The sequence below is a fragment of the Nelumbo lutea genome, chromosome 6 (assembly GCF_056320005.1).
Source record: "Nelumbo lutea isolate HS-2025 chromosome 6, American lotus-T2T, whole genome shotgun sequence".
NCBI lineage: Eukaryota > Viridiplantae > Streptophyta > Magnoliopsida > Proteales > Nelumbonaceae > Nelumbo > Nelumbo lutea.
In genome coordinates this window covers 34,818,595-34,844,872 of record NC_142689.1, presented here as the reverse complement: position 1 = coordinate 34,844,872, position 26,278 = coordinate 34,818,595, and the positions used below count along the sequence as shown (strand labels likewise).

Sequence of the window (26,278 nt, the reverse complement as noted above, 5' to 3'; positions counted from 1 at the left end):
AATTAGAGGTTATGGGGGTGTTTGACATAGAGGTGTAAAGTTGGCTGGCCCGTGGGCCAAGCCTTGGCCCAAGCCGGGCCAAAGCTATTTTTGCCTATTTATTTAAAAACTTGAAAAAAACTTAAAATTTTAATTTTATATGAATTTTGATGTATGCAATTACTTATATATACAATAATTAAATAAATTAATATAATAAAATTGAAAAAAATTGTTTATTTTAATAATATTATATATATATATGGGCCGTGCTAGGTCATTCCAGCACGCGGGCAGCATGACCCGCTTGGTCGTGCCGTGCCGGCCCGGCCCGACCCAGCCCACGGACCTAAAACCCTTGGCCCAACACGGCATGAAACATCGTGCCGGGCCTGGCATGACCCGCGTGCCATCGTGCTGGGCCGTATCGGGCTGTGGGCGACATGACCCGATTTACACCTCTAGTTTGACAATATGATTGGTTTTGTTTTTGAAAACAAAAACAAAAACAACTGCCAAGTCAACAAAATTATAGAACTGATATATCATAAAATAGAATTTTTCCAATGTGACGGTTGTTTTTGTTTTCGAAAACAAAACCAACCAACCATATTGTTAGTATTCGACTATAATATGAAAACGATATGATATCTGAAAAACTTTTGATCAGTCAACTGGAATCATAAATATAGTAGCCAATCAGGTGTTATTTATCAAAATTCATGAATGAATTTTGATGGATCAAAACTCTTCCCGTACCATATCTTTTCCACGCCATACGTTTTCCCCAAGCACATTTCCAGGAGGTCCACCATAAATTTATAATTCTCTCACAATAACGTGGTAATACAACTAAGAAAAATAAGAAGTCCCCACAAAGCAAAAGATATAAAATTAATTGTTTAAAGCCTTTCTCTTTGCTTTACCCTCTATCCCAACAAAGCCACCAGCATGTTTAAAGGAGGTGTTTAACAACAGGGAAAACCTATGATACTTGGATGGACCTACGTTTGTGTCATGCACGATACTTGGGCACCTCAGGTTCCTTTGACCATTCTACATTAGGGGTGAGCATTATTCGGTTAAATTCGAAAAACGAATTTGAAAATTTTGGTTTTTGATTAATTCGATTCGATTAATTCGTTGTTCGTTCAACCCAGAAACCGGACCCTGACCAATTCGTTGTTCGAATCGATTTTAAAAACCTTGATTGCAAGTGATACACATGATTCAAAAGCTCGATGATCTCTAAATAGACAGCGAATATAATAATGGGAAGTTGATCGAAGATGGTACGTCCTAAAAGTAAACCATTTTTAGAGGACAAAACATTTTCGGATTATATCTTATCTATTATATCTTCGCATGAAACATGCTAAAATTTCGGATTATATCTTGTCTACTCCTCCCAAAGACCTCAGACGACCAGATCACATTTGCTACAACACACTATGGTAGCACTGTAATGAAACAACGAAATTAAGGCCTTTGATGCATTGTTATGGTCCCACCTTGAATTAGATGAACTGACATTTTGTTGGAACCCCTATAATACATCAAGGGCCTGTTTGTTTTTTCAGATTTTGAGAGGGGGGAAGTTAATCAATGGGATTCTGTTTTTTATTGGCTAAGATATTCATGTTTTTTTTTTTTTAATTTATGTGGGGTTTATAGAAAATTTATTGTTAGGTATTAAATGATACATATCTCCTAGACGGATTAATAACTTTCTCACTTGGGCAAAAAAGTGCCAATACTTGGATAGGACAAAATTGGCTGATCAGCTGGTTTAAATAGAAATTTGATGAATTGATCTTGGTTTTATGAAACTGTTTGGGTTACAACAGGAATAGAGGTTTTAACATGATAATGACAAGACTAGAACTCAAAACATCTTGTTTATTTATATTGTCTTGTTACTATTAATCCATTTCTCAATTTGCATTTATTTGTGCCTCTTTGGTGTATTTATTTTAAAAGCCTGGAAACTAGCCATCTACCAACCACATGAAAATATAATAATATTTGTAAAATATATTATATGTAGCTTTTATATGAATTACAAAAGGTATATGCATATGCCACATCGTCATAGTTAAACCTTTAGTTTAATTGTGGTTGAACCCTTGACCCATGAATACTCTCCCATTTCTGGTTCTATATCTAGTCCTGTGTAGGGGTGTAAACAGTATTCGGAAATCCGACTTTGAATTCAATATTCGACATTAATCGAATTGAATTCAGATTCAAATATCTAATCTGGTCGAATTTGGATATGACCTTATTGGATTCAAAAAATATCTGAATTCGACTGATTATTTAATTCTTATATATATTATATAAAATATTTTATATAATTTATATATATAATAATTAAGTTATATAAATAACTTATATCCGTCGGATATAAAATAATTTATATATTAATTAATTATCTAAAATAATTAATTAATCGAATTTGAATCGAAACGGATATTCGAATTTGGATATTAATTTTAAATATCCGTCGGATATTGAATCGAATTCGAATTCAGATATTACGTAATCCAATTTGAATTCGATCTGTTTACACTCCTAATCCTATGTTCTTAACTATGATATCTTTTCTACCAACTTCAATGGTTTGTACAGGTTTCCTTTCCTTTCCCTACCTTTTTCTTTCAAACCTTACATGGCCTTAGAATCTAAAAATTAGCCACTATATCTTTTTTACCGAATTCAATCTAATTTTGCCTAAGGAGCTCTCTTAGGTGGATTCTAGAGAAAATATGTAGGAACTTTGTTATATTAAATGAAATATTCATAGTAATTCAATATTATATGAAGTATGTTGGGTGGGTTAGGTGAGGTAGAGGTCAACTCTAATCCAACCCTAGTTTTTGAAACCCCAGTCCTAATTTTTCCAAAAGTACAAATGGTTCAAATCAATTCAATATTAGCATTATTATGTGTTAAAGAACATGGTTATCATGTTTTTAGAAAGAAAGTTATATTTAAACTTACAGCTTTTGACATTTAATATACATACATATATAAATTGACAAATATGTATGAATAGTGAATACACATACACATGTAATTACTTACATGCATAAATACATATTTATATAATATTTACACGTACAAATACATACATATATAAATTGGTAAATATGTATATACATAAATACTTGCAGTAGAAAATAACACAAATATATACATTTATAGATGTATAGTTGGATACACGTACATAACATGTATGAATAGTAAATACATACACATAATTACTTACATGCATAAATACATATTTATATAATATGTATACATATAAATATAATGTTAAGTCGGATTCATACTTTTCAACCCTAGCCCTAACCCAAACCCAAACCCAAACTTCAATCCAGCCCCAACATTTTTGGTTTGGGTTCGGGCTGACCTGGCCCAAGTTGCAGCCCTACTTACGGTGGCTTGTCCATCATAATCAATCGTAAAAATTATCTTACCCACTAAGTTTGTTTGATTTATCAGATAAACAAAAAGTTGAGAGAAAGTTTTTAAAAAATTTCAAAAAAAAAAAAATCCTTTTAGAACTCTTTCTTGATTTTCTATTTCCTTACTTTTTGATAAACTAAAAGCAATATTATTGTCCATCTTATTGAAAACCCAATAGGTAGCCTGTCTAGTAGATTCAAAGCTACATGATAATCCACAATTTGATTGAACAATGCAAAAAATCTGTAAAACCTTAAAAAATAAAGAGTCTAACTACCGTACATTTTGAATATTTGTTGCAGGTTAGATTAAAATTTCAACCAAGTTAAATATGCTCCATAGTCTATTTACTTTTTAGGCAAAATTTGTGATGCATATACTGCACTATGTAGCAAAAGATGTAATTGGTTGAATGCAATGGTAAATATATTTTGTTAAATATTAAAGTATACTTTGTAAAATATAAATTCATAAAAAGTGTAAAAACTTTAATGTGATTTATTGAGATTTAGATTTAATGTACAACCAATAACAGTGAGTGCATGAGAACTGAACTCCATACATTAAATGTCACTGCACTTTGTCACATTCTCTTTCAAATTTGAGTTATGTCACACCAATTTCCGTAAAATGCACCACCTATTTTGCCAAAAATAAATGAAGTTTGGGAGAAACTGTTCTGAATTACTTGGTTTGGGAAGTAAATGAGTGGATACACAAGTGTCCATACACATGGGACTATGGGAGCCACATCACCAGTGTTCTGTACATATGAGACGCATAGTACACTAGCGTGTTAACTTGTGATTGGTTACATTGCTTAGCAAGATCCCATGCGATATTTTGCACCTGGCCGGTTTAATTTTGCATCCATTTGTTTGTAACTGATGCAAATGTTGTATCACCTTATTCTTATCTCACTTCTGTCGAGGGATTATGTCATTTTATTTCTCATCTCACACCCAAACAAATAATCCTTTACCTACCTCCATTTTCTTTCATATAAATTGGGACAACATCATTTTACTTCCTCTTTTACCTCACAAACAAATAAGACAGTCAATTTTGAAGTGAAATTAAACCAGATCATGCTCAACTTATTTGCACTCCCATATATTTACATCAATGCAAACCAAATTTACACTACAAGAAAAACTGAGCCTTAAAAGTTCAAATAAAGCTTATTCTTTACCCTCCTTTTGTCCCTTTTTTTTTTTTTCTCTTGGGTGGAAAAATAAAAATAAATCCGAGCTCCATTTTACATCATATTTTCGTTTCGAATTCAATTTTTCGGCATTATATATCCAAGTACCTAACTTGATCTTCCATCTTTTATGATTCTTTTAGTTAATTTAATACCGTCTCCTTTGCTCCATTCAGGTTTGATTCATCTTGGCATGGAATATTAAGTTTGGCTCTGTCAGATTTCTAGCACGACTCGTTTCATTATAACAAGGCCAATTCCAATTAAATTGTATCGTTTAACTTACATGACCATCAATGCAATCAGCGTATGCGTGCTATTCACACTTTGGAGCATTGAGTCAGTCCTCAAATAACGGTAGAATAAAGAGGGTCAGGGGATTCATTCCTGCTCTTTAATCACTTGCCAACTACTAACATGTAGAAGTAGTGCAGCAATTAAAGCTCTTACAGTCAGGAATTGCGGCTACCATCTTACTCATCATAACTACCCTTTTATTGCCACGTGTCTAATTCCACCATCGAAGTCGGCCTCACCCAAAATTAGATCACTTTCAACTATCTCATCTACGAATTAAAGTTCTGTTTGGCAAATCTTTTTTATAAATATCTTCAAGTAGTATAAATGATATATATTGAGTTTTTAGAGTTTTGTCTTTAAAGAAAAGACCTTCGGTGGTAAGCAGCTTAGTCCATCGGGTTTTTAAAAACGCTGTTTAGAGGTTATCTGTTACGCAGAAAGACATGGAAGATTTATTTGAAGCTTCCTGAAATTCAACATTTTCGGCCTTTTCAAGTCTTTTTGCATTTGTGTATTTTCATCTTCCCAGCTTTTGTTTACTAAACGGAAAAAGACTACCGTGTAGAAATACTTGGCAAACACTGTCTTAAATATGTTACTGGGATCATTTGTTTTTGATTTAGCATTTTAGTGTAGGACTATGATTTTTAAAACAGACCCGTAAGACCGAACCAGTCAGGGGTCTGGTTACCAGGTCGAAGGGTCGGCCTATTCTGACAAAAAATTTGAACAGTAAATTGCCCTGGTCGGTGGTTTGCTGACAAAATCAATGGTTTCTCAAGAAAATCCAGTTTTTGGGAAAACCAAAACCGATCACCTGATCGGTTCCCAGTTTTTCCAATACGGTTTTGAAAACCATGTGTGGGATACATTAATCCATTTCTTCTTTAATTAGACAAGTGACAGCTTCAGAGGACACCTCATTGTAGACTAGAGTGGGCTCTATTCATTAAACGCGACACGGCCCAATTCGTGTACTTATTCAGTCCAACTATTACGAAACAGAATCAGGGCGGTGGCAATTCTTTATCTATCATCTGGTTTCAATGCTTCTGCCCCGTTTTAAATTTGTTTGTTTCAATAGATCTCTTCTATGGGCTTGAAGACATGAGTTAACAAAAAGCCTTAATGGGCCTACAGAAGCCCAGAAAAAAAGTCTGACAGCTATTAGAAGTTAAAAACTATATATTTTTAATAAGCTAATAATGGATCCAAGATCTAAATTGAAGTGTATTAATTGGATTCATTTGGATCAAACACTTTCTCTTTTTTAAATTCTACTCAACTGTTTGTCATATTTCTTTTGTTTGATCATCCAAAAGTAATCCCACAAGGCTTGATCAGTTATTGGTCATGTGTTGCAGCACTAGGCTCTCTCCTCCTGGGATCGAGTTGGTGGGTCTCATCCCCCATGTTCTGCTCGTTGAGCAACTTTAATTTTCAGTGGTAGATCTATATTAAACTAGTAATGCTTTGCGTTTACGTTCATATCTTTTATTTCTTTTTTAATCTTCAGAGTAAGAGGTCAAACGAATCTTGATCTGATGTCTGTCATCACTGTTTCTTAAAACCCAGTATAACAGATCAAATTACTATCACGCCCAGATCCAGATATGAGAGGAAAAAGAGACCAAGAACAGCCATGAAACAGTACAATTAAAATCTGTTGAATTAAAATCGTGTATGTATAATTACTAAACATAATATGTATTACGATCAAAATTAGCTTGAATCATTCAATAATCTCAAATAGTCTTTCAATTCACAAGGGAAACAAGGGTATTGCCTCCACGAATTTCCGTGCAGCTTGATCATCTTCAATGCCTTATCCTTTGTCGAGGAGCGGCCATCCATGTGCAGCAATGCCAGAAGCTTCTTCACCGACCCAGAAACTAACATCTCCTTTAGAACATTTTTCGTCGGATGAGAACTGCAGATCAACCAGAAGATCTTCACCGAATACTTGGTCGCCGTGTCGGAGACTCGCAATATCTTCTTGGTGACCGCGGCAATCCCCAAGCTGTGCTCCGCCAAGGCCAGTCGTCCCTCGGCACACTCACATAGCAATTTGATCAGCACCAGGATCTTCTCACATTTGGGTCGGTTTGCGTCGGGGAGAAGCTCAATCAGGACGCAGACTGCCCCCGCTTCGATCGCCTTTAATCTATTCTTCTTCGATGCATTCAAGATCTCAATCAGAACATCCAATGCGGATGAGCTCGCTTTGGTGTTGATCTCATCCGATAAGAGCTCCAGCAGAGACTTAGACAGATCAATACCCTGATCTTCAACAACCCAAGTCCAGTTATACTCGACTTTGGCCATCGTCCTGAAAATGGAAACGGTGTGGAATCTGGCCTCGGCGCTGCCCCCTTGAAGCATGATCGCCATGGAATTGATGCATTCCGGCTTCGATAACAACTCAATTGATGCTTCATCGGAGAATGAGAGTTGGTGAAGAACAGCTAAAGCTTCCTCGCAAGCTCGAAATGCTGTGAAATCAAAAGTGTCGACCAGCAGGATCTGGACGATTATGCGAGTGAGCACCTCGACGCCTCCTGATTGCACGAAATCGTCCTTCACCTCATCGTTAAAACCGATAACAGCACGGAGTTTCTTCAGAGAAGTCACCATGAAAGGCGTGGACTCGATTGTTGTCAACAGAGAGATCAACTCATGGTGTTTGATGGAGACGGCCGGGGGAGAAGATGGTTGAGAGTGGTGAGATTGTTGACGGTGCCAAGCGAGAATGAGGCTTTTGAGGGTGAGGTTTGGAGTGAGATCGAAGTTGTGAATGGTTTGCATAGTAGCGGGGCAGGTCTTTTTGTTGTACTTGAAGAACCACTTCTCGATGCTCTTCCTTTCGTATGTGACACCGGTTGAGATGATAACGGGGTCCTTCATGATCTCCATTGAAATGGGGCACCTGAAATGTAGAGGAGTTTCCATGGATTCATCAGCTTGCTTTTCGTTCGCCATGGTGCTTGAGACAGACAGTGAGAGCGAGGGGAGATCACCAAATTTATATATTTATATCATTATATATGAGAGAGAGAGAGAGAAACGATTTAAGTTTTTTATTTGGTAATTTTGATTTATTCATTTCCTTGCTATTGTATGTAACAACCAAACTGACCGTTTGGAATTTGACTTAAAAAAATGGGCAATATTATAGCGTTAACCATGATTTTAGAAAATAAACCGTTTTGACCACCGATTTTTGGATTGATGATTCGACTATTCGGTTAAAATAGATTGCTCATTCTGACAAAAATTTAAAAATAATTAAAAATAAAAAACTGTCAAAAAAATATTGAACGGATCAATTATGATTCGACTGCCCGAATCAGCGGATCGTCAACTGCTTGAAAATTGTAAAAGAAAAATCAAGTTTCCAACAGTTTTACTTCAGTAAGAGTGTGAGGCTTCGTTTGTTATTTAGGGCGGATGGCTGGTTAGAAGTATGCTTTAGATAGATTTAAGTTAGAAGTAAGCATTAAGATAATTTAACGATAGTTGAATTATCAATTATCCTACTGTGGAGAGAATCTCTTCAGATAGAAGAAATCAAGAGATATAGTTGATTAAGATAATAATATCAATCCACTAATCAATCAATTAATTAATACGATTGAAGAATTAAAACAATCATCTTTTACATCCATGCATAGAACAAACTAACGACATATCAGAAAATTAAAATGTCTCCTCTATTTGCCACACTGAAACTGAATGGTAAGACGGCTAGAATAATTGTGATCTTCCAAGAATGATGAACCCAGAAATCTCTACATATATTGAGTGTTCGGGTTATGGTTGAACTGGCATCATAACATGTGTTGCTTTTGTGGTCGCCCAATCACCTTGGTTATGTTAGCATCGTGTCACCTCCGCAGCCAATTTTATCACCTTCACCAAATCAGTACCACATCATCTCCACAGCCTATCTTATCTCTTCGACCACATCGGCATTATATCATGGGGGACAATTCTGCTGAGAATTAAGTCTTATCCCAAAAATTTCATTGGTTAATATCATTCTGACAACCCCGGAAACTTCATCCAACCAGGACATGGATCCTTGACTATAAAAAGGGATCCAATTTTTTTCATACCGTTACTCTACTCAGACCAATACTGTTTTCTAAACTGCTCAGCCCGATCACCCACCTTGTTTGAATAACTTGAGCGTTGGAGTATCTACCAGGGGATAACTCCTCAAGCCTCTAATCGCTTTCTTGCTTGTAGATCTTAGAGCACGTATTATGGTCACGCCATCCAGCAGCACACTGTGGCGTAGTCATAGGCAACAGCACGCACAGCAGGCCGCACAGCAGCAGGCATCGGCCAGCACCGCACGGCAGCGGCACCATGGCGCGCAGCACGCACTGCACGACAGCACGCGTCGCGCATATGCCCGACAGTGGCACCATGAGGCGCGCGCACGCACTGTGTGGCAACAACACTGTGCGCACGCACCGCGCGACAGCGGCACCATGAGCCGCACGCACGCACCTAGTAGCAGCAGCAAAGCGGGGCCCACATGACAGCTCATAGGGGTGGGCCTACCCTTATCTGGACAAATCAAGCCAACTCGCCGCCAGCTTACCTTATCCTTATCTTATCCCTTATCCCTTATCTTTATCTAATCTTATCTTTATGTTATCTTAAGTAAGAGTGAGTTACCATTAGGAGTAGGTAATTAGGAGTTTGAGTTTAATTAGGAAATTCCTTCTGTAATTTCCTATTTAAGGAGCAACGAATTGAAATAAAACATTCAGTTTTCGTAGTCAAGAAAGAGAGTGAGGAGAGTTCGAGTGATATCTTTGACAAATCACCCATTAGGAGAGTTCGGGTGGTCTCTTGGACAAATCACCCACGAGATAGTCAAAATAGGCCCTTTATGCAAGGCCAAGGGCAAGGAGAGATCTGAGGTTCCTGCGGTGGAGCAACCCGTGACGCGATCCTACGCTCGGGCCCATAACAATTGGTATCAAAGCCAAATGTCACGGGCGATATGGAACAGCTGTCTTCCAAGGTCCACGAACTGGAACACCAACTTGCAAAAACCAGCATGGAGGTTCGTGAAGTCAGGGAAGACATCCGGGATATGCGATGCCTGCTGGAAGCATTCCTCTCCAACAAGGAAATGAGTTCGGAGGGAACCGCCAACACGAACAGACGTCGTCCGGACTAGGTAGAGGCATGCAGTGAACAATAGATCGCTGCCCCTATAACCGTAGTTATTACCAAGGATCAGCGCAAGGAGGATGAAACCGTAAAGTCTCCTCCTTTGGCCAGGGATGATGTCGCGAACATTATAATAGAACCTGCAGAATGCGCTTCTTTGACGAAGACATGTGGGCTTAGCGATGTTGCTGGGGCTTTACCGAAGGCCTTGGCTTGGCGTGGACATAAAGTTATGGTTGTGGCACCACCGTATGGTAATTATACAGAAATCCAAGAAACAGGAGTGCGCAAGAGATGTAAGGTGGAGGGGCAGGATATAGAGGCCGCTCTTAAGGTCCTCTACTGTAAGCATACCTGGTGCATTCTTATGATCCACAACATAGCACACTGGGGTCGTGGTCCAGTACGTGATTTCTGTTATGTGGATCTCCCACGAAACTACTTCAAACTATATGACCCAGGAGGTAGGGAACACTTCAATGTCCTTGCGGCTGGCCTGAGTGCAGCAGAGCGTGTAGTCACTGTAAGCCATGGTTACGCCTGGGAGCTGGAAACTAAAGAAGGTGGCTAGGGTCTGCATCAAATAGTCCAGGGTTATGCACTGAGAGACAGGGCAGTCTCTGTTGTTCATACTGTTGGTGGACTGAGAAATAGTGTGCAATTGTTTGATCCATTCGCAGAGTCCCAAGCCATGTATTTGGAACACGAGCTTGAGGACAAGCTCGTAGTCTGGGAGGGGTGTAATGTTATGGTCACACCATCCAGCAGGGCACTGCGGTGCAGTCATAGGCAGTAGCACGGACAGCAGGCCGCACATCAGCAATCACTGCACGGTAGCGACACCATGGCGTGCAGTACGCATCGCACACACGCCCGGCACCGCACTGCGCGGCAGCAGCACTGTGCACACACATTGCGCAGCAGCGGCACCATGAGCCACGCGCACGCACCCAGCAGCAGCAGCAGAGCGGGGCCCACACAACAGCTCATAGGGGTGGGCCCACCCTTATCTGGACACATCAAGCCAACTCGCCGCCAGCTTACCTTATCCTTATCTTATCCCTTATCCCTTATCTTTATCTTTATCTAATCTTATCTTTATCTTATCTTAAGTAAGAGTGAGTTACCATTAGGAGTAGGTAATTAGGAGTTTGAGTTTAATTAGGAACTTCCTTTTGTAATCTCCTATTTAAGGAGCTACAAATTGAAATAAAATATTCAGTTTTCCAACCAAGAAAAGAGTGAGGAGAGTTCGGGTGGTTTCTTGGACAAATCACCCCAAGGGAGATTTCGGGTGGTCTCTTGGACAAATCACCCATTCAGTTTCCGCAATAGGGTCTGTACGCAAAGGAAGACGCAAGGGAAAGCAGGGCTTTCGAACTGTGGACTGACTCGTGACGGGATCCTACGCGCGGGACCATAACAGCATGACTTCATCTTTCTACCTCGACTCCACTCAATTTGTAGGATTATCCAACTATGACCTCGATTCAAGAACTACCTCAAATCAAGCAACGTCATTGAATTTGCAAAATTAAGAATAAGTGTGTCGATGCACTTCAATCATCAAAACTCTTTCGTCTCACGCCTAGTAAGATAGTCAATAGGGAATAAGATACGGAATTCTGTAGATGAGTTGCACTGTCTTTGTTTTTCTTTTGGCCTGTTGAGCATGCATTTAGTATCCTTACCACATTTAATTAATGAGAAGGATACTTTACAAATGATGCATGACGTGCACGGTGCACTGCACCAACTATAGTTATGGCCGTGCCTGTGCAGCGCTGTTATTTTGGACTCGAGAAAAACATCCCATCCAGCTCGCACATGTATCTGCAGCAAAGGTACTGGTTATGGTTAGTTGGATATACATCTGCATACATAAATTCCAACACTAATAGCTTCAAATCGATCAAGAATTGTTCTTAATTTAAAACTTTGACAATCATAAACATCAGTATGTATGGTCTAAGGCATGCATCCATATCCTTCCAGCAAGTCTGAATCACAAATTGTTAGGACCAGTTAATTGCAATTCTGGTTTTGGTTGAGGTGTGTTCCTTATTAGATGGCTTGCTCTAAGCCTTCAAATGTCAAATCTATGGATTGCCACTGGAATTTTGAAGGGTCACTCATCATTTAGTTATGTATAGATGACGATTTTTGGCTAGCTCGGCAGGTTGCTGATTGTGAGGTGAAACTGGAGCATCCCCAGTATGCATCTTGATCAAAGACAAGTTGCATGTATAATACAATTGTTATATCTAAGGCGTGTTGGGTCTCATAACCCCAATGAAGGTGATAGTGCTTGTATTTTCTGAGGTAGACAGCACCAGCTAGGGAAAGGTCATGATCGAGGAGTGATCTATAGATATCGCTTTGATTGGACTTAAACGTATTTTTTTATATACAATTTAGTCAAATGGGGATTTCTCGAATCGATTGGCATGTTTGTGATAACTAGAAGGATTCCTACTGACCCTCCCCCCTCCCAATTAAAAAAAAACGGGAACTCTATCGTTTATTATTTCCCCTCCCATGAATGACAACATCATACATCACTTTAAAAGATAAGGTTAAATAGGTGTTGTGACCGAGACTGAGGGGGTGTCCATGCTTTTGTTTTTTATTTGTTTTCAAATTGCCACATAAGCAAAAAAAAACACAAAAAGACGTTCTTAAATTGCATTTTTTGTCTTTTAGTTTTTTAAATTTTAAAGAAATAAACAAGTTGGTTTTGTTTAAAGAAACAAAAAACAATTCATGTTTTCTAACAATGTAAATGTATAGTTTTCTCCAAACTCCTACAAAATCGAATGATTTACATCGCATCCAAATGCAGCCTAAAACAAGATAGACCAATCTCTTACAGATAAAATCCTAACCCCAATCCACCCGAGCTCCAATCTTTCTCTCTAGATCTCATTCACTTGTTTGGTCGTTGATACATTTAAGATACATGTTTTGAGAAAACCCTACAAGCATGGCATGTCCAAATCGATAATAGAACATGGGTTTGGTTTGTCAGCCCAATTACAACCTCTGTATTCACCATACATCTCAATGAAAAATTTTCAACTTATCTATAAAATGTCTGGTCTGGTCATGGAGCTAGCCACAACTCCACAATCTTGTTTTCGGTTCCTAAAACAACAACGAAAGAGTTACAGAACGCATTTTTGCTTATTCCTAATATGACAATTTTGAAAATAAGGTTGCATTTGGAAACGATGCAAATGGAGTGTAAATCTCGGTTCAGGGTAAATTTGTACTCCAATGTTTGGCAATATTACATTTATGCATTGACAAATAACAGACCAATGCGCATTTACATTGATAACAAGATGTAAAAGTACATCAATAAAAAAGAAGCAAATTTGTATTCAAGTGAGCTTTCAATAAAAAAAAAAAAAAGAAAAAAAACATATGCTTTATTGAAATTTATGTTTGCAACCATTACAGCTAAAAGTCTGTTTGATAAAAAAGTAAATTTATCAGTGCAAAATTAATCCAAATTTGCAATATATATGAACTGTTTTCCACTCTACATATTTGCATTTACACTTATTTACCTCTTTTCCATACACAGCCTAAGTGAAAACAAAAAGCATTTAATTTACATTGTCAAACACCCCCGAAAATGATAGCTTTTAAAACCAAAACAAATTTTGCGGTAAGGATGTTATATAAGTTATATTTAACAAAAACAATATTATACAAGTTATGGAATATGACCTGGTTCATGCATCAGTTTTCATCATTTTACGAGTTTGCTTCTGAGAGGCCCAAACGCAGGATCTATATTCTTTGACAGGGCAAATATTCAGAATTTCTGAGGGAGCTGTTTATGCTCCTTCCTTTCGAAGGTGGGACTTGGGTTTATTCTTTACGATTTCTCCTTTTGCTTCGTTGATGAATTGGGCTCATAGATTCCGTCATGGTGTCTGATGCAGTTTTTGTGGACCTGGATGTCCCTCTACAGTGACAACAAAAAGGACACCATGGTAATAGAATTTTTGTTTATAGAAATGGTAAAGAAAAAAGGTTTGTCACCTTTCTTAGTGCTTGTTTGGGGTGTTCTGCATTTTAGCTAATATGCTTGTCACCTTTCTTTCTTAAAAAATTTGTTCTCCTAGGAGGAGAAAAAATTTGGCTGTTGGAGACCTGACAGTTGAGAAGCTTCTTCCACATGACACATACTAGCATAGATGCAGGGCAAAAGAATAATTGCATTCAATAATCTTTTGACCAAAAAGACAAAAAGGGGTTTGAATGGGTTGATGTGTCATGAGGAAAAACCTCTTCAACAGCCAAACTATTCTCTCTGCTAATTGGTGGTAGATGAGTGAGAAGAACTGTAGTTGCTCAATTTGAAAAGAATACAAATATAAATATGTACAGTGCAAAACCCCTATATATTATACTTCTAAGTTTTAAGCCTTGTATTTGCACTTGTATATATTTATATTTAGATTCTTTCCAAACTGAGCCTAAACTGTTAAAAGCTTATTAGCCTTGAATGAAGAAAAACAGCTCATTAAGAAAGAAAGAAAAATCAACACAAATTTGGTTTTTTGTAAGCAAGAAATGAATCCTTGTTAAAACCCATTTTAGTTTATTAAGAGGGGTGTTTCGGGATTGATGGATGTTGGATCTTTCGTTGAAATGGGCTAATTGGCCTAGATGTACCTCCACCAGTTTTATACTTTTAGATATTTCTTGTTTAATTTGTGAAGAAATCAAGGCTCTCCCTCGTACATTTAGGTTTAAATATTGTTTAAAAAATTAATTAATGAGGTACGGCTACAGTTTACAAAGGCACTCGGATATACATATACAAAATTTCGGTTATTTGTTTTATTTCTAGAGCTTCTCAACCGATCGGCCATTAATTCCTCCTAGAGCCCTTCAACAGCCATTTATTGCCTAATGCATCTCTCTCCACTCCCTCTCCCAAACCCCTACTATGCATATATATAAAAAAAGGGTATGATCCATTTATTGTCTCTATAAAATCATAGGGGCTTTTAATGCATTGATGGACCCACAGATAGACCAAAGGTTTGGGTTGCAATTGTTAATGGGTCGGATCTGGTTCGGACAGGGTGTGTCAGTCCAAAACCGATTATCAATAAGCAGCTTCGCACTTTCATATGATAGACTCGGTAATGTACAAGGACAATCGGATCTAATATGATTAGATTCAATTATACTTGAAATCTATAATACCTATGATGATGTTGATGATTTTTACAGTTTTTGTTACTTGATTTTATTTATTATTTGTTTTGTTAGGAAGTGAGGACCACAATTTATTATTTGGGAGCTTTTAGATTAGTCTTTTTATGTTTTTTATTGATTGATTTTTTTTTTTTTTTTTTTTTTGTATCAACCACCTTATAAATGCATACCAGTTATTGTACATAGGTGTTCATTAACTATAGAACTATAGATACTAATGGGAGAGGGCCGCTAGATTAGTTTGGCCTTCTCTTCCCTTCTTCACTGTTCTCTTTAGGGATACGAGTCGGGCGGGTTGGGCCGGGTTTATGATCAACCCAAGACCAATCTTAAAATTTTAGTTTAACGCTCGAGTTGGATTGAGCCTGAGGTCAAGTCTGACTTTTCTAACTCGAGCTTAGCTCGCACTGTAATTTGATACACTCAGGTTGGGTTCAGGCTCAGGATGATTAATGAATCCACTCTAAAGTTATACATGTATATATTTATTTATGCAAATATATATGTAAAAATATATATAGTTGGGTCGGGCTCATGCCAGGTTTGGGCTACCTAAGGACATGGCCCTGTCCCAGTCCAAAAAATAAAAAAGCCTGATTTCTTAGGTCCAAGCTCTGCATAAAATTTCGTATTGGGCCAGTTCCGGCTTGGGCTGGGCCCGCCCAAGTTGCACCCCTAATTCTCTTTTTATCTTTTCTCACAAAACCACTTCTTTTCTTCCTTTTTTGTTTCAGCAGATTTCTACCAATAACAATAACTTAAAATTTTATTTTTGTTAATATAGCCTTAATAAAAGTAACAGTAAAATAGTGAATTGTTAATAGATTGATAAAACAATTATTTTTAAGCAAGGACTTGTTTTATTTAATTGATAAATATTTCGTAAAAATTTGTCTTAAAAATCAGGATAGTTCTGTTTTAAATATATTGTTTACAACTCAGTATCATTAGATGTTACACCAAATAGTGAAAAAATGCCGTGGATCCAAAAAAACGTCATTTTGACTTTATTTTTTTCCTGGTAAACAAACAGCTCTTACATAACTCGAGAGAAATGTTTATCAGTTAAACACATACCATGGAACGGAGTTGGCACTGTTGCTCCAAAAGAAACCATCGATACCAAACAACATCCAAAATTATCTTATATACTATTCATGAAATTTATCCTTCCGGATATAAACTATTACAAAAAATTACAAGACGTAGAGGCCTTTATATATTAATAATTATATAATCAGTTTGAAAGAATGGGTCGACGATTAGGTTTGAATCTTCCTTCCCTCGATTTGAAAGAAGAAAAATTAAACGACAGAATAGATGACCAGTTTTTGTGGTTTAGACTGTATTTGGAATCAATGTAAAATGTCATCGGTGTAAAATTACACCAATGATGTTTTAGACTGAACCGTAAAAGTGATCATTGCTTTTATCGGTGAAGAGTGTAAAATTTACATCAATAAAATAGATATAGTATTTATATCGATAATCGATCTAAAACTTTACATTTGATAGGTTTTATATTGATTACAAACTCTACTCCATCCAAACGTATGCAAAACTGAACTGGAATGGAATTTTACGTCGATTGTAATTATACATTTCTTCCAAACTCAGACAAAATCAAACCGATACAACCTTTTACACCGTTCTTGATTTACACTGATTCCAAACGCAACCTTAGAAGTTAAGTTGATTTTCAAAAATGCAGAAATTAAAGCTGCTTTTGGTGGGGCTTCTTGCTTCTAGACAGGCATTTTTAGAAACGTTTTTTTGACAAGTGCTTAAAAACCATTTGTTAAGGTGCTTTTTGCCATACTTTTTCTAATGAGAAAAGCGCTTATTTGATAATATTGCTTGGTTCAAAACGGGTTTTTTTTTATATAAAAATAATATTACCCCCAATCGTGTATAATAAAAACATGTATAAACACCAAGTTCTTTGTTGCTAATAAAGTAATAAATTGCCAATCCATAGATATTCTCATACTGGTTCCATGTGGTCTAATTAAACCCAAATCTCATTTATTCAATGTAATTAATTATGTCATTTTTTATAAATTATGATATTAACCTATATAAATCTTATTGATTTAAGGAAAATAAACAAGAAAAAACGAATGGGAATTGTATCTGGTTGTAGCTTGCTGCTGCTGTAAGTTTAGAGAAGTGAGAATAGGAAGCAAAGAGTGGGGAAGAAGATAGGGTGAGGGTTTTACCGTTTTAGATTCGATGGGGGTATTATTATTTTTTTGATATTATAAAATTCTTAAATGGACAAAAAAGATAAAAATATAAATATATAAGCACTTCTTCAAAACGCAAAAACTGAGAAGCCACTCACTTATAGCTTTTTCTAATGGGCCTTTTCATTGAAAAAAACCTGTTAATGACTCCTACCAATCGAGAATTGGTGGTGCTTTTGGCTTCTAAAATGGATTCAGATGAGGTAGCCACAAAGTTGTAAGCACGTTCAATGAGCACTTGAAAATTTTTTTGACACCTCTCTTAAAATACTGTCATCCCACTCTTGAAAAAGATTAATATCCACTTTTGACAGATGTCAAAATATTTATCAAGTACTTATTTAACATGCTTACTTTGATGTGCCTACTAAATCTGGTCCCTTTTAAAATACAATAAGTGTTAGAAGCGGTTATTTTAAGTGGCACCAAATGCGGCCTAAAATGAGCTCGACCCCATTGTGGAAACCGTGATAAGGACAACATTAATTAAATCATGAATTAAGGAAAAAGTTTAATTATTAATTAATAAAGTTATTATTGGTTGTGAATGAGGCATTGATGAGAAAGAAACATGGTCTTTAATATTTACCAGTGGAGACCCGTGCGATGATAGTGGAAAATGACCGTATTAGTTTAAATCTTTTGAACCGACAAACCAAATAAAAAAAAAGCGATCCAAACTGATACAACTTGAGTGGGTCGATTTTCATAAAAGGTCAGTCGATTTCAACTGACAAACTCTCCAACCTGACCAGGTCAGTTTGGTTGGCCAAATAGCATACAACCGAATCGAACCAACACATGAACACTCATAATTTTTGCTAAATTAATAGTTTTATCTCTGATAAATAACAATAGTTTAATCTCCAATAATTATTGAAAAATTATAGTAAAAATACATAATTATTGAAAATATATTGATAATGAAAAATACAATAAATACAAAAATACAATAAGTACTAAAAGTATATTAACTTAGTCAATAAATAGTATAATCTCAAATAATAGTTTAATCACTAATAAATATTAATCAATAAGTTATAAAAAAAAATATAATAAATTAAATTTAATAATAGTTTAATCTCCAATAATTATTGAAAGTTTTCTGTTAAATAACCAAACAAAATAAATTTATACATAAACATTGAAAATACATTTATCACAAAAAATAATAAATAATTACTGAAATACAATAAATATTAAATTTAGTATATATAATTATATAATAAATACAGATTAACAGATTAAAATTATTATTAATAAATATTAATTTTTTCGAATGCCATTTTCTCGAATTATTATTTGATATAAGTGAAATTTGATATTTACGATATTATGTTATAATTACTTTTCTACTTTTCAGATTTTTTTTTTAATTTTATTACATAATTTCTTTATTTTAACTATTTAAAATCTAGTTATGTTAAATATTTTGTTCTTTAAAATGTTTAGTTAATTAAATACTTAAATAATATGCAAAATATTTAAATTTTAAATATTATTTTTATTGAATTTAATTATCCATAAAATCATAATTTATACTATTATTACATAATTTCATTATTAATTTTGTAATATATTAAATTATTCTTAATGTCAATATTATGTTATAATTATTTTTCTACTTTGAAGAAACTTTTTAAATTTATTACATAATTTTGTTATTTTAACTATTTAAAATATAATTATGATAAATATTTAATTATTTAAATATTTAAATAATCTGAAAAATTATTCAAAGCTATTACATATTATTAAATATTTGAAAATCATTTAAATTGGTAATCTTAAAAAACATAACTTAAATTGTTAGCACATAGTTTTGTGATATATTTTGTAAAAATATAAAATTATCTTTTATATTTTTAATAAATATATTAAAATTTTTATATAATTTTGTTAGAATATTTAAATAATTCTTAAATTTTTTAATATTAATTATTTAGATAGATATAGATAAAAAGTAGGGGAGATGATAAATTGGAATTAGGGATAACTTAGGAGAGAAATTCTCTACTAAATTAGAGATAATTCTGGATATAAATAAAATTAGAGATAATTTAGAAGATAAATATGAATTAGAGAAAATTTTGGAGAAAGTGGGGGGGTAGTTTAGGAGAAATTTTAGGAGAGAAGACATGGAATTAAATATATATATATATATATATATATGTTTTTTTGAAGTTATTTTTCAAGAATTATTAATTGATGTAAGTGAAATTGGTTATTTAAAATATTATTTTGTTATTTAAATAATATCCTTATTTAAATTCTATAATTTTAATTATTCATTGAATTTAACAATCTATAAAATTATAATTTATTCTATTATTACATAGTTTCGTTATTAGTTTTCCAAAAATGTCAAATTATTATTAATTTGAATATTATGTTATGATTTCTTTTTTATTTTAAGATTTTTCTATTTTATTCCATGATTTCGTTATTTTAACTATTTAAAATATTTAATTATTTAAATATTTAAATAATATATAAAATATTTAAAATACTTATTATTTGAATTTAAGATATTTAGTTATTGAAATACTTAAATAATGAAATATTTTTCATGTACTTATTATATATTTTTTGTAATTTATTATTTAAAATATTTAGTTATTGAAATATTGAAATAATATTTTAATTTTTAATGTTAAATTTCTATTATTTGAATAACATTTAATTTGAATAATCTGGATAATCGTAATTTATATTGTTAGTAAAAACTTTTGTGGTGAATTTTGTAAAAATTTAAAACCTTTAATAATATGAGTATTATTAAATCTATTATAATTATTTTTTGTGTTTTTAATAAATATTTTAAAGTTTATACAATTATTACATAATTTAATTATTATTTTTTGAAAATATTAAATTATTATTATTTTGAATATTATGTTATGATTTTTTATCTTATGAATTTTTTATTTTATTTTATTGATAATTTCATTATTTTAACTATTCAAAAAATAGTTATGTTAAATATTTCGTTATTTAAATATTTAAATAATATATAAAATATTTAGAAATACTCATTATTTGAATTTGAGATATTTAGTTATTGAAATGTTGAAATAATATTTTATTTTTAATGCCAAATTTCTATTATTTGAATAACGTTTAATTTGAGTAATCTGGATAATCATATTTTATATTGTTAGTACATAGTTTTTTGATAAATTATGTAATAATATAAAACTATTTTTAAGCCCTTTTTTCCCAAATTCCAAAACCAATCATTATAAAAACGTTTTTATTTTGAGAAACAAGACTTCCAAATGCAATTTTCTTACCCATTTTATTTATTTGCTGATGATGTGGTGTGCATATTTTAGATTTTGGGAACCTCCCAAGGAATACTTCAAATCAGATTATATTAAATTTTTGAACAAGCGACGCTCAGAGCATTCAATGACGGATGGTTATTACTTATTTGTCTATCAAAAGCATATTTTAAAGCACACACATTGCGTCCAAATCTGAAGCAGATGGGCACATAGCCTCCCAAAAAGCCTCCCAAGTAATTCTCTGATTAAATGAAGCATTTTTAAAGGACTCTTCACGCTTGTTTAATACAATACTGGTTATTTGTTCATCAAAAGCATATTTTAAAGGACTCTTCATGCTTGCGTCCAGAAGGACCAAAACTCAAAGCACTTGATGGATAAGTAACCATTTTATTAAATTAATGCTTTTTTTTTTCCTTCTCTACTGGTTCAGCCGTTCAGTGCAATTGCTATTTATACAGGTGGAATGAAATGAAAGGAAGAACTTCATCAAAAGTTTAAAGCCCTTATGGATGTGGGTTTCCTTGGATTGGTTAGAACTCATCGGATCTTATGTTGTTTTTACCAAATTTATCTGTAATTCCATGAATGCTTAATGGAGAATATAAAATATCTTATATACATTTGGTCTTTAACACAGTTCTCTCCTTACTCTCCAGAGATGTCATTCAACGTTTCAGCAACACTAAGCTCCCAGTGAGGCCTTTATTATGTCGATGGATTTTAATTAGAAAAAATAATTAGATTTCTCACATGGAGGTTCAGTAATTTATATGTCGGCATTTGTTTATTTATCTAAAGCAACAATAGATTCATTTGAAATGGCACATCGATATTCAATAGATCGAGATGTAGACCATGAAAACAGGGTTTTTATGAATTAGGAGTCTCTGTTGTAATTGAATTAGGAGTCTTCGATACATCTTCTTTATCCTTGTAAAAGTAGGATCTCGATTGTATATATTTCGGCATTCTCAGTGAATAAAATCAAGAAAGTAGAAACCAGAAAAGCTCTGGTTTTACATGGTATCAGAGTCGGGCACTCTGGAGATCAGCGGCGGCAGCAACGGTTGTTTGGCACCGGCAAAGGACCAGTGATCAGTGCTGACACTCCTTCTCATTTCATCGAGGTCGCCTGCACCCGTGGTTTCTGAAGTATCACTGTTCATCGCCTCCTTCGGTGAATAGCGGCGGCACTTCGGACCAGTGATCAACGGCGACACTTTTTCTCATTTCATCGAGGTCGCCTGCACCCGTGGTTTCTGAAGTATCACTGTTCATCGTCTCCTTCGGTGAACAGCGGTGGCACTTCGGCCAGTGATCAACAGCGACACTCCTTCTGGTTTTTCCCTATCACCAGCGATATTCCGGTGGCCTAAATTCAACTTCTCATACTTCACGCCAAGATGGGCCTTTGAGAGTTTCCGATGGCCTGATTTCAATTTCACCATCGTGGATGATGTGCTGTGGACCTTCATCACGGTCTTCGAGTCCTTGGCCTTGGCTGCGATGCTGTGTTTCTTCTTCGTCTTCTGTGGTTGTACTCTCTAATTGTCGTATCTCTCCATTTGCAGCTTTGCTGGAATGCTGAAATTTCAAGTGGCACAAAGGACTAGTGATTAGCGGCGGCAGCGATGATTGCTCGGCGCCGATTCAGTCTGGCGCTGTGCTTTTTGCAGACCAGATCAGTACGGCACCGTGATTTTTCACAGAGCTCTTTTGGTGAATCAACGTTCTGCGGCAGTTTCTCTTCTACGGGGTGATAATTTTTCTTCTGTGGCACCAACACTATAGTCAAGATGGCTGAAAATAGAGGCAAGGAGCAAGGCGGCAGTCAATGTCCAAGGAACGTGATCTCACCCTACCTTCTATCAATCAATGACAATTCATGGAGCATTATCACACAGATCCAACTTAGAGGTGACAACTATGATGAATGGGCTTGAGCAATAAGAACGGCGCTGCGAGCCAAGAAGAAATTCGTCTTCATCGATGGATCGGTGAAACAACCTTCGGAGGATTCAGTGGAATTAAAAGATTGGTGGGTGGTGAATTCCATACTTGTGTCATGGATTCTGAATACGATTGAACCAAATTTACGTTCAACCGCAACGTACACTAAGATTGCAAAGACACTCTGGGATGACATAAAGGAGCGATTTTCTGTTGGAAATGGACCACGTGTTTAACAACTCAAATCCAAGCTGGCAAATTGCAAACAAAGAGGTATGACGATTCTGAATTACTATGGCAAACTCAAGATGATATGGGAGGAATTGGGAAATTATGAGCAATATCCCACTTGTCAATGTGGCAAGTGCAACTGCGACATAAGCAGGGCGTGGGATAAGAAGCGAGATGAAGAGAAACTTCATCAATTTTTGATGGGGCTAGATGATACAGTCTATGGAGGTGTGCGTTCGCATATACTAAGTACGGAACCCTTGCCAAGTTTGAATCGAGCCTATGCCATAGTGATTCAAGAAGAGCAAGTTCAGACTATGACGCACGGCAAGGAAGAGAAAGCTAAAGCTGTGGCCTTTGCAGCCCACGCAAGAAAGAGGCAAAGCGAAGGCAGAGACAAGAACACAGTATGTACTCACTGTAACAAGACAGGCCACGATGTAGAGTCTTGTTTCCAACTGATTGGCTACCCCGAATGGTGGGGTGATCGGCCGAAAAATAATACCCGTGGAATAGGCCGAGGGCGTGGTGGATAGAAATAATGAACAGGGGCAGGAGGAAAAGGTCGTGACAGCCAAGCTAAGGCCAATATAGCCAAAGCCTCTGCGCAAGGCAATACGTCTCAAGGAGAATCAATCGATGCAGCCAAGACCAGGTTAAATGGACTGAGCAGTGAGCAGTGGAACATGTTACTCAACCTTTTGAACACACAGAAAGAAGGGAGTCAATGACTAAGTGGTAAGAAAAAATTGTCAGAATGGATAATAGACACAGGGGCCTCTCAGCATATGACATGAAGCCTCGAGTAGATGAGAGACATAAAGAATATCATTCCGTGCTCTGTTGGGCTGCCAGACAAGAAAGCAACAATAGCAGAAAAAGAAGGCACAATTGCACTGGACGATCACCTGAAACCGGCTAGTGTTTTATATGTGCCTAGTTTGAATTGCAATTTACTTTCTGTATCACAATTAATTGAGGAATCGAATTGTATCATCCAATTCACTAACAAATTCTGTGTGATACAGGACCACACTACGAGGATGCTGATTAGAGCGGGTGAGCAGCAAGAGGGACTCTATTATTTCCGGGGCATTGCATCAACAAGAGCAATGAAGACTATAGAGAGCAGGACATCGGATATTTGGCATCAAAGGTTGGGGCATCGTTCTTATAGAATTATTAAATTGCTACCTTTTCATACTAAGCATAATTGCAGTATTAAGGGTTGTGATATATACTTCCGAGCTAAACAATGTCGAGAAAAGTTTGTTCCTAGTAATAATAAAGCATTCGATATTTTTGAGTTAATTCATTGTGATTTGTGGGGTCCTTATAGAACTATAGCTTCTTGTGGTGCACATTATTTCTTGATCATAGTAGACGATTTTTTAGAGGCGTTTGGATTTATCTTCTAGTTAATAAGATGGAAGTAGGACGAGTCCTTCGAAATTTTTTTTCTATGGTTCAAAGGCAATTTAACAAACCTGTCAAGGTGATTCGTATTGACAATGTGACTGAGTTTGTCTGCTTGGCTAGTTATTTTGCTGAAAGTGGCATTATTCATTAAACCATTTGTGTCGGGACCTCTCAACAAAATGGGAGGTTTGAACGCAAGCACCGCAACATACTCAATGTTGCCCGAGCCTTGCATTTTTGAGCTAACTTGCCTATTGATTTTTGGGGAGGGGAATGTGTCTTGACCGCATGTTATTTGATCAATCGGACACCGTCCATTCTGTTAAAGGGAAATGCTCCCTATGAAATGTTATTTGGGCGACCTCCTTATGATAATGTCCGAGTCTTTGGTTGCTTAGCATATGCGCATAATCATGGTCATGGAGGGGATAAATTTGTTAGTCGAAGCAGACGGTGTGTTTTTGTCTGGTATCCTTTTGGGAAGAAAGGATGGAGCTTGTATGATTTAGAGCCCGGCATTTTCTTTGCTTCCAGAGATGTTACTTTCTTTGAGCATGAATTCCCGTATGCACACAAAGAGGATGCACAGCCGAACAAAGCACAAGATTGTGGAATAAGTGGGACAGATGAGGTGTTGGTACCATCCACTTATTCACCTAGACTGGCAAATGGCGAGATGGAGACTAAATAGCGAGGTGAACTCGCAGAAGAAGGAACCCACTTAGACCCGAATGCCAATACTAGTAAACCCATGCATTCTTCTGACGTCACCGTAGAAAATGTAAGCAAAGACAGTCCTGACTTCAGGGGGTGGCAATGTTGAGCAACAACAGCACTCTGATTCTCATTTGGGGCGTGGGCATTGACAAAAATAGCAGTCCACAAGGTTAAGAGACTATGTGCTTCACACTACACAATGCTTGAGTCCCTCTCCGCATCCCTTTGCAAGCTCACTCGGCCAATCACATTCTGCAAGTAGTCCTTACCCCATAGATAACTATGTGAACTGTAACAATTTTTCTTATCGACATTGTGCTTTCTTGGCAGCTGTTACTGTAGGAGTTGAACCCACTTCTTTTGCTGATGCCGTAAATGATGAAAAATGGAGGGATGCTATGCAAAAAGAAATATAGGCACTTGAAAATAATCAGACATGGACTGTGGAGCCTTTGCCATCCGGAAAACGAGCCATAGGATGCAAATGGGTTTATCAAATCAAGTACAACGGTGATGGGACAGTGGAAAGATATAAAGCTCATCTCGTGATTTTTGGGAACAAGCAGGTTGAGGGAATTGATTATAATGAAACTTTTGCCCCAGTTGCAAAAATGGTTACTATCCATACCTTCATTGTAGACGCAACAACCAGAAATTGGGAGCTTCATCAAATGGACGTACATAACGCATTCTTGCATGGTGATCTTCATGGGGAAATCTACATGTGAATGCCTCCGGGTTTTCAGTCAGATAAACCGGATATGGTGTGTTGGTTGCGAAAATCTCTGTATGGCTTGAAACAAGCGCCGAGATGTTGGTTTGCTAAATTAACCATAGCCTTGAAGATATATGGGTTTTAGCAATCATGTACAGATTACTCCCTCTTCACTTTTCGTCAAGACAGGATGCATGTACTTGTTCTCGTATATGTGAATGATATTATCGTGTCAGGTAATGATCATATGGCAATTCAAGTCTTCAAGAAATATTTGAGTGACTGCTTCCATATGAAAGACTTGGGATCATTGAAATATTTTTTG

At 35.8% G+C, this 26,278-nt stretch overlaps 1 protein-coding gene across 1 annotated transcript; it reads right to left on the bottom strand.

The window, feature by feature from the left end:
- Nucleotides 1-6,584: 6,584 nt before the first annotated feature.
- LOC148848497 (E3 ubiquitin-protein ligase PUB23-like) lies at nucleotides 6,585-7,980 on the bottom strand. Its single transcript, XM_088951197.1, has one exon. It carries the CDS (start codon nucleotides 7,931-7,933, stop codon nucleotides 6,677-6,679), a length of 1,257 nt encoding a protein of 418 aa, XP_088807323.1. The 5' UTR covers nucleotides 7,934-7,980; the 3' UTR covers nucleotides 6,585-6,676.
- Between the last annotated feature and the right edge of the window lie 18,298 nt (nucleotides 7,981-26,278).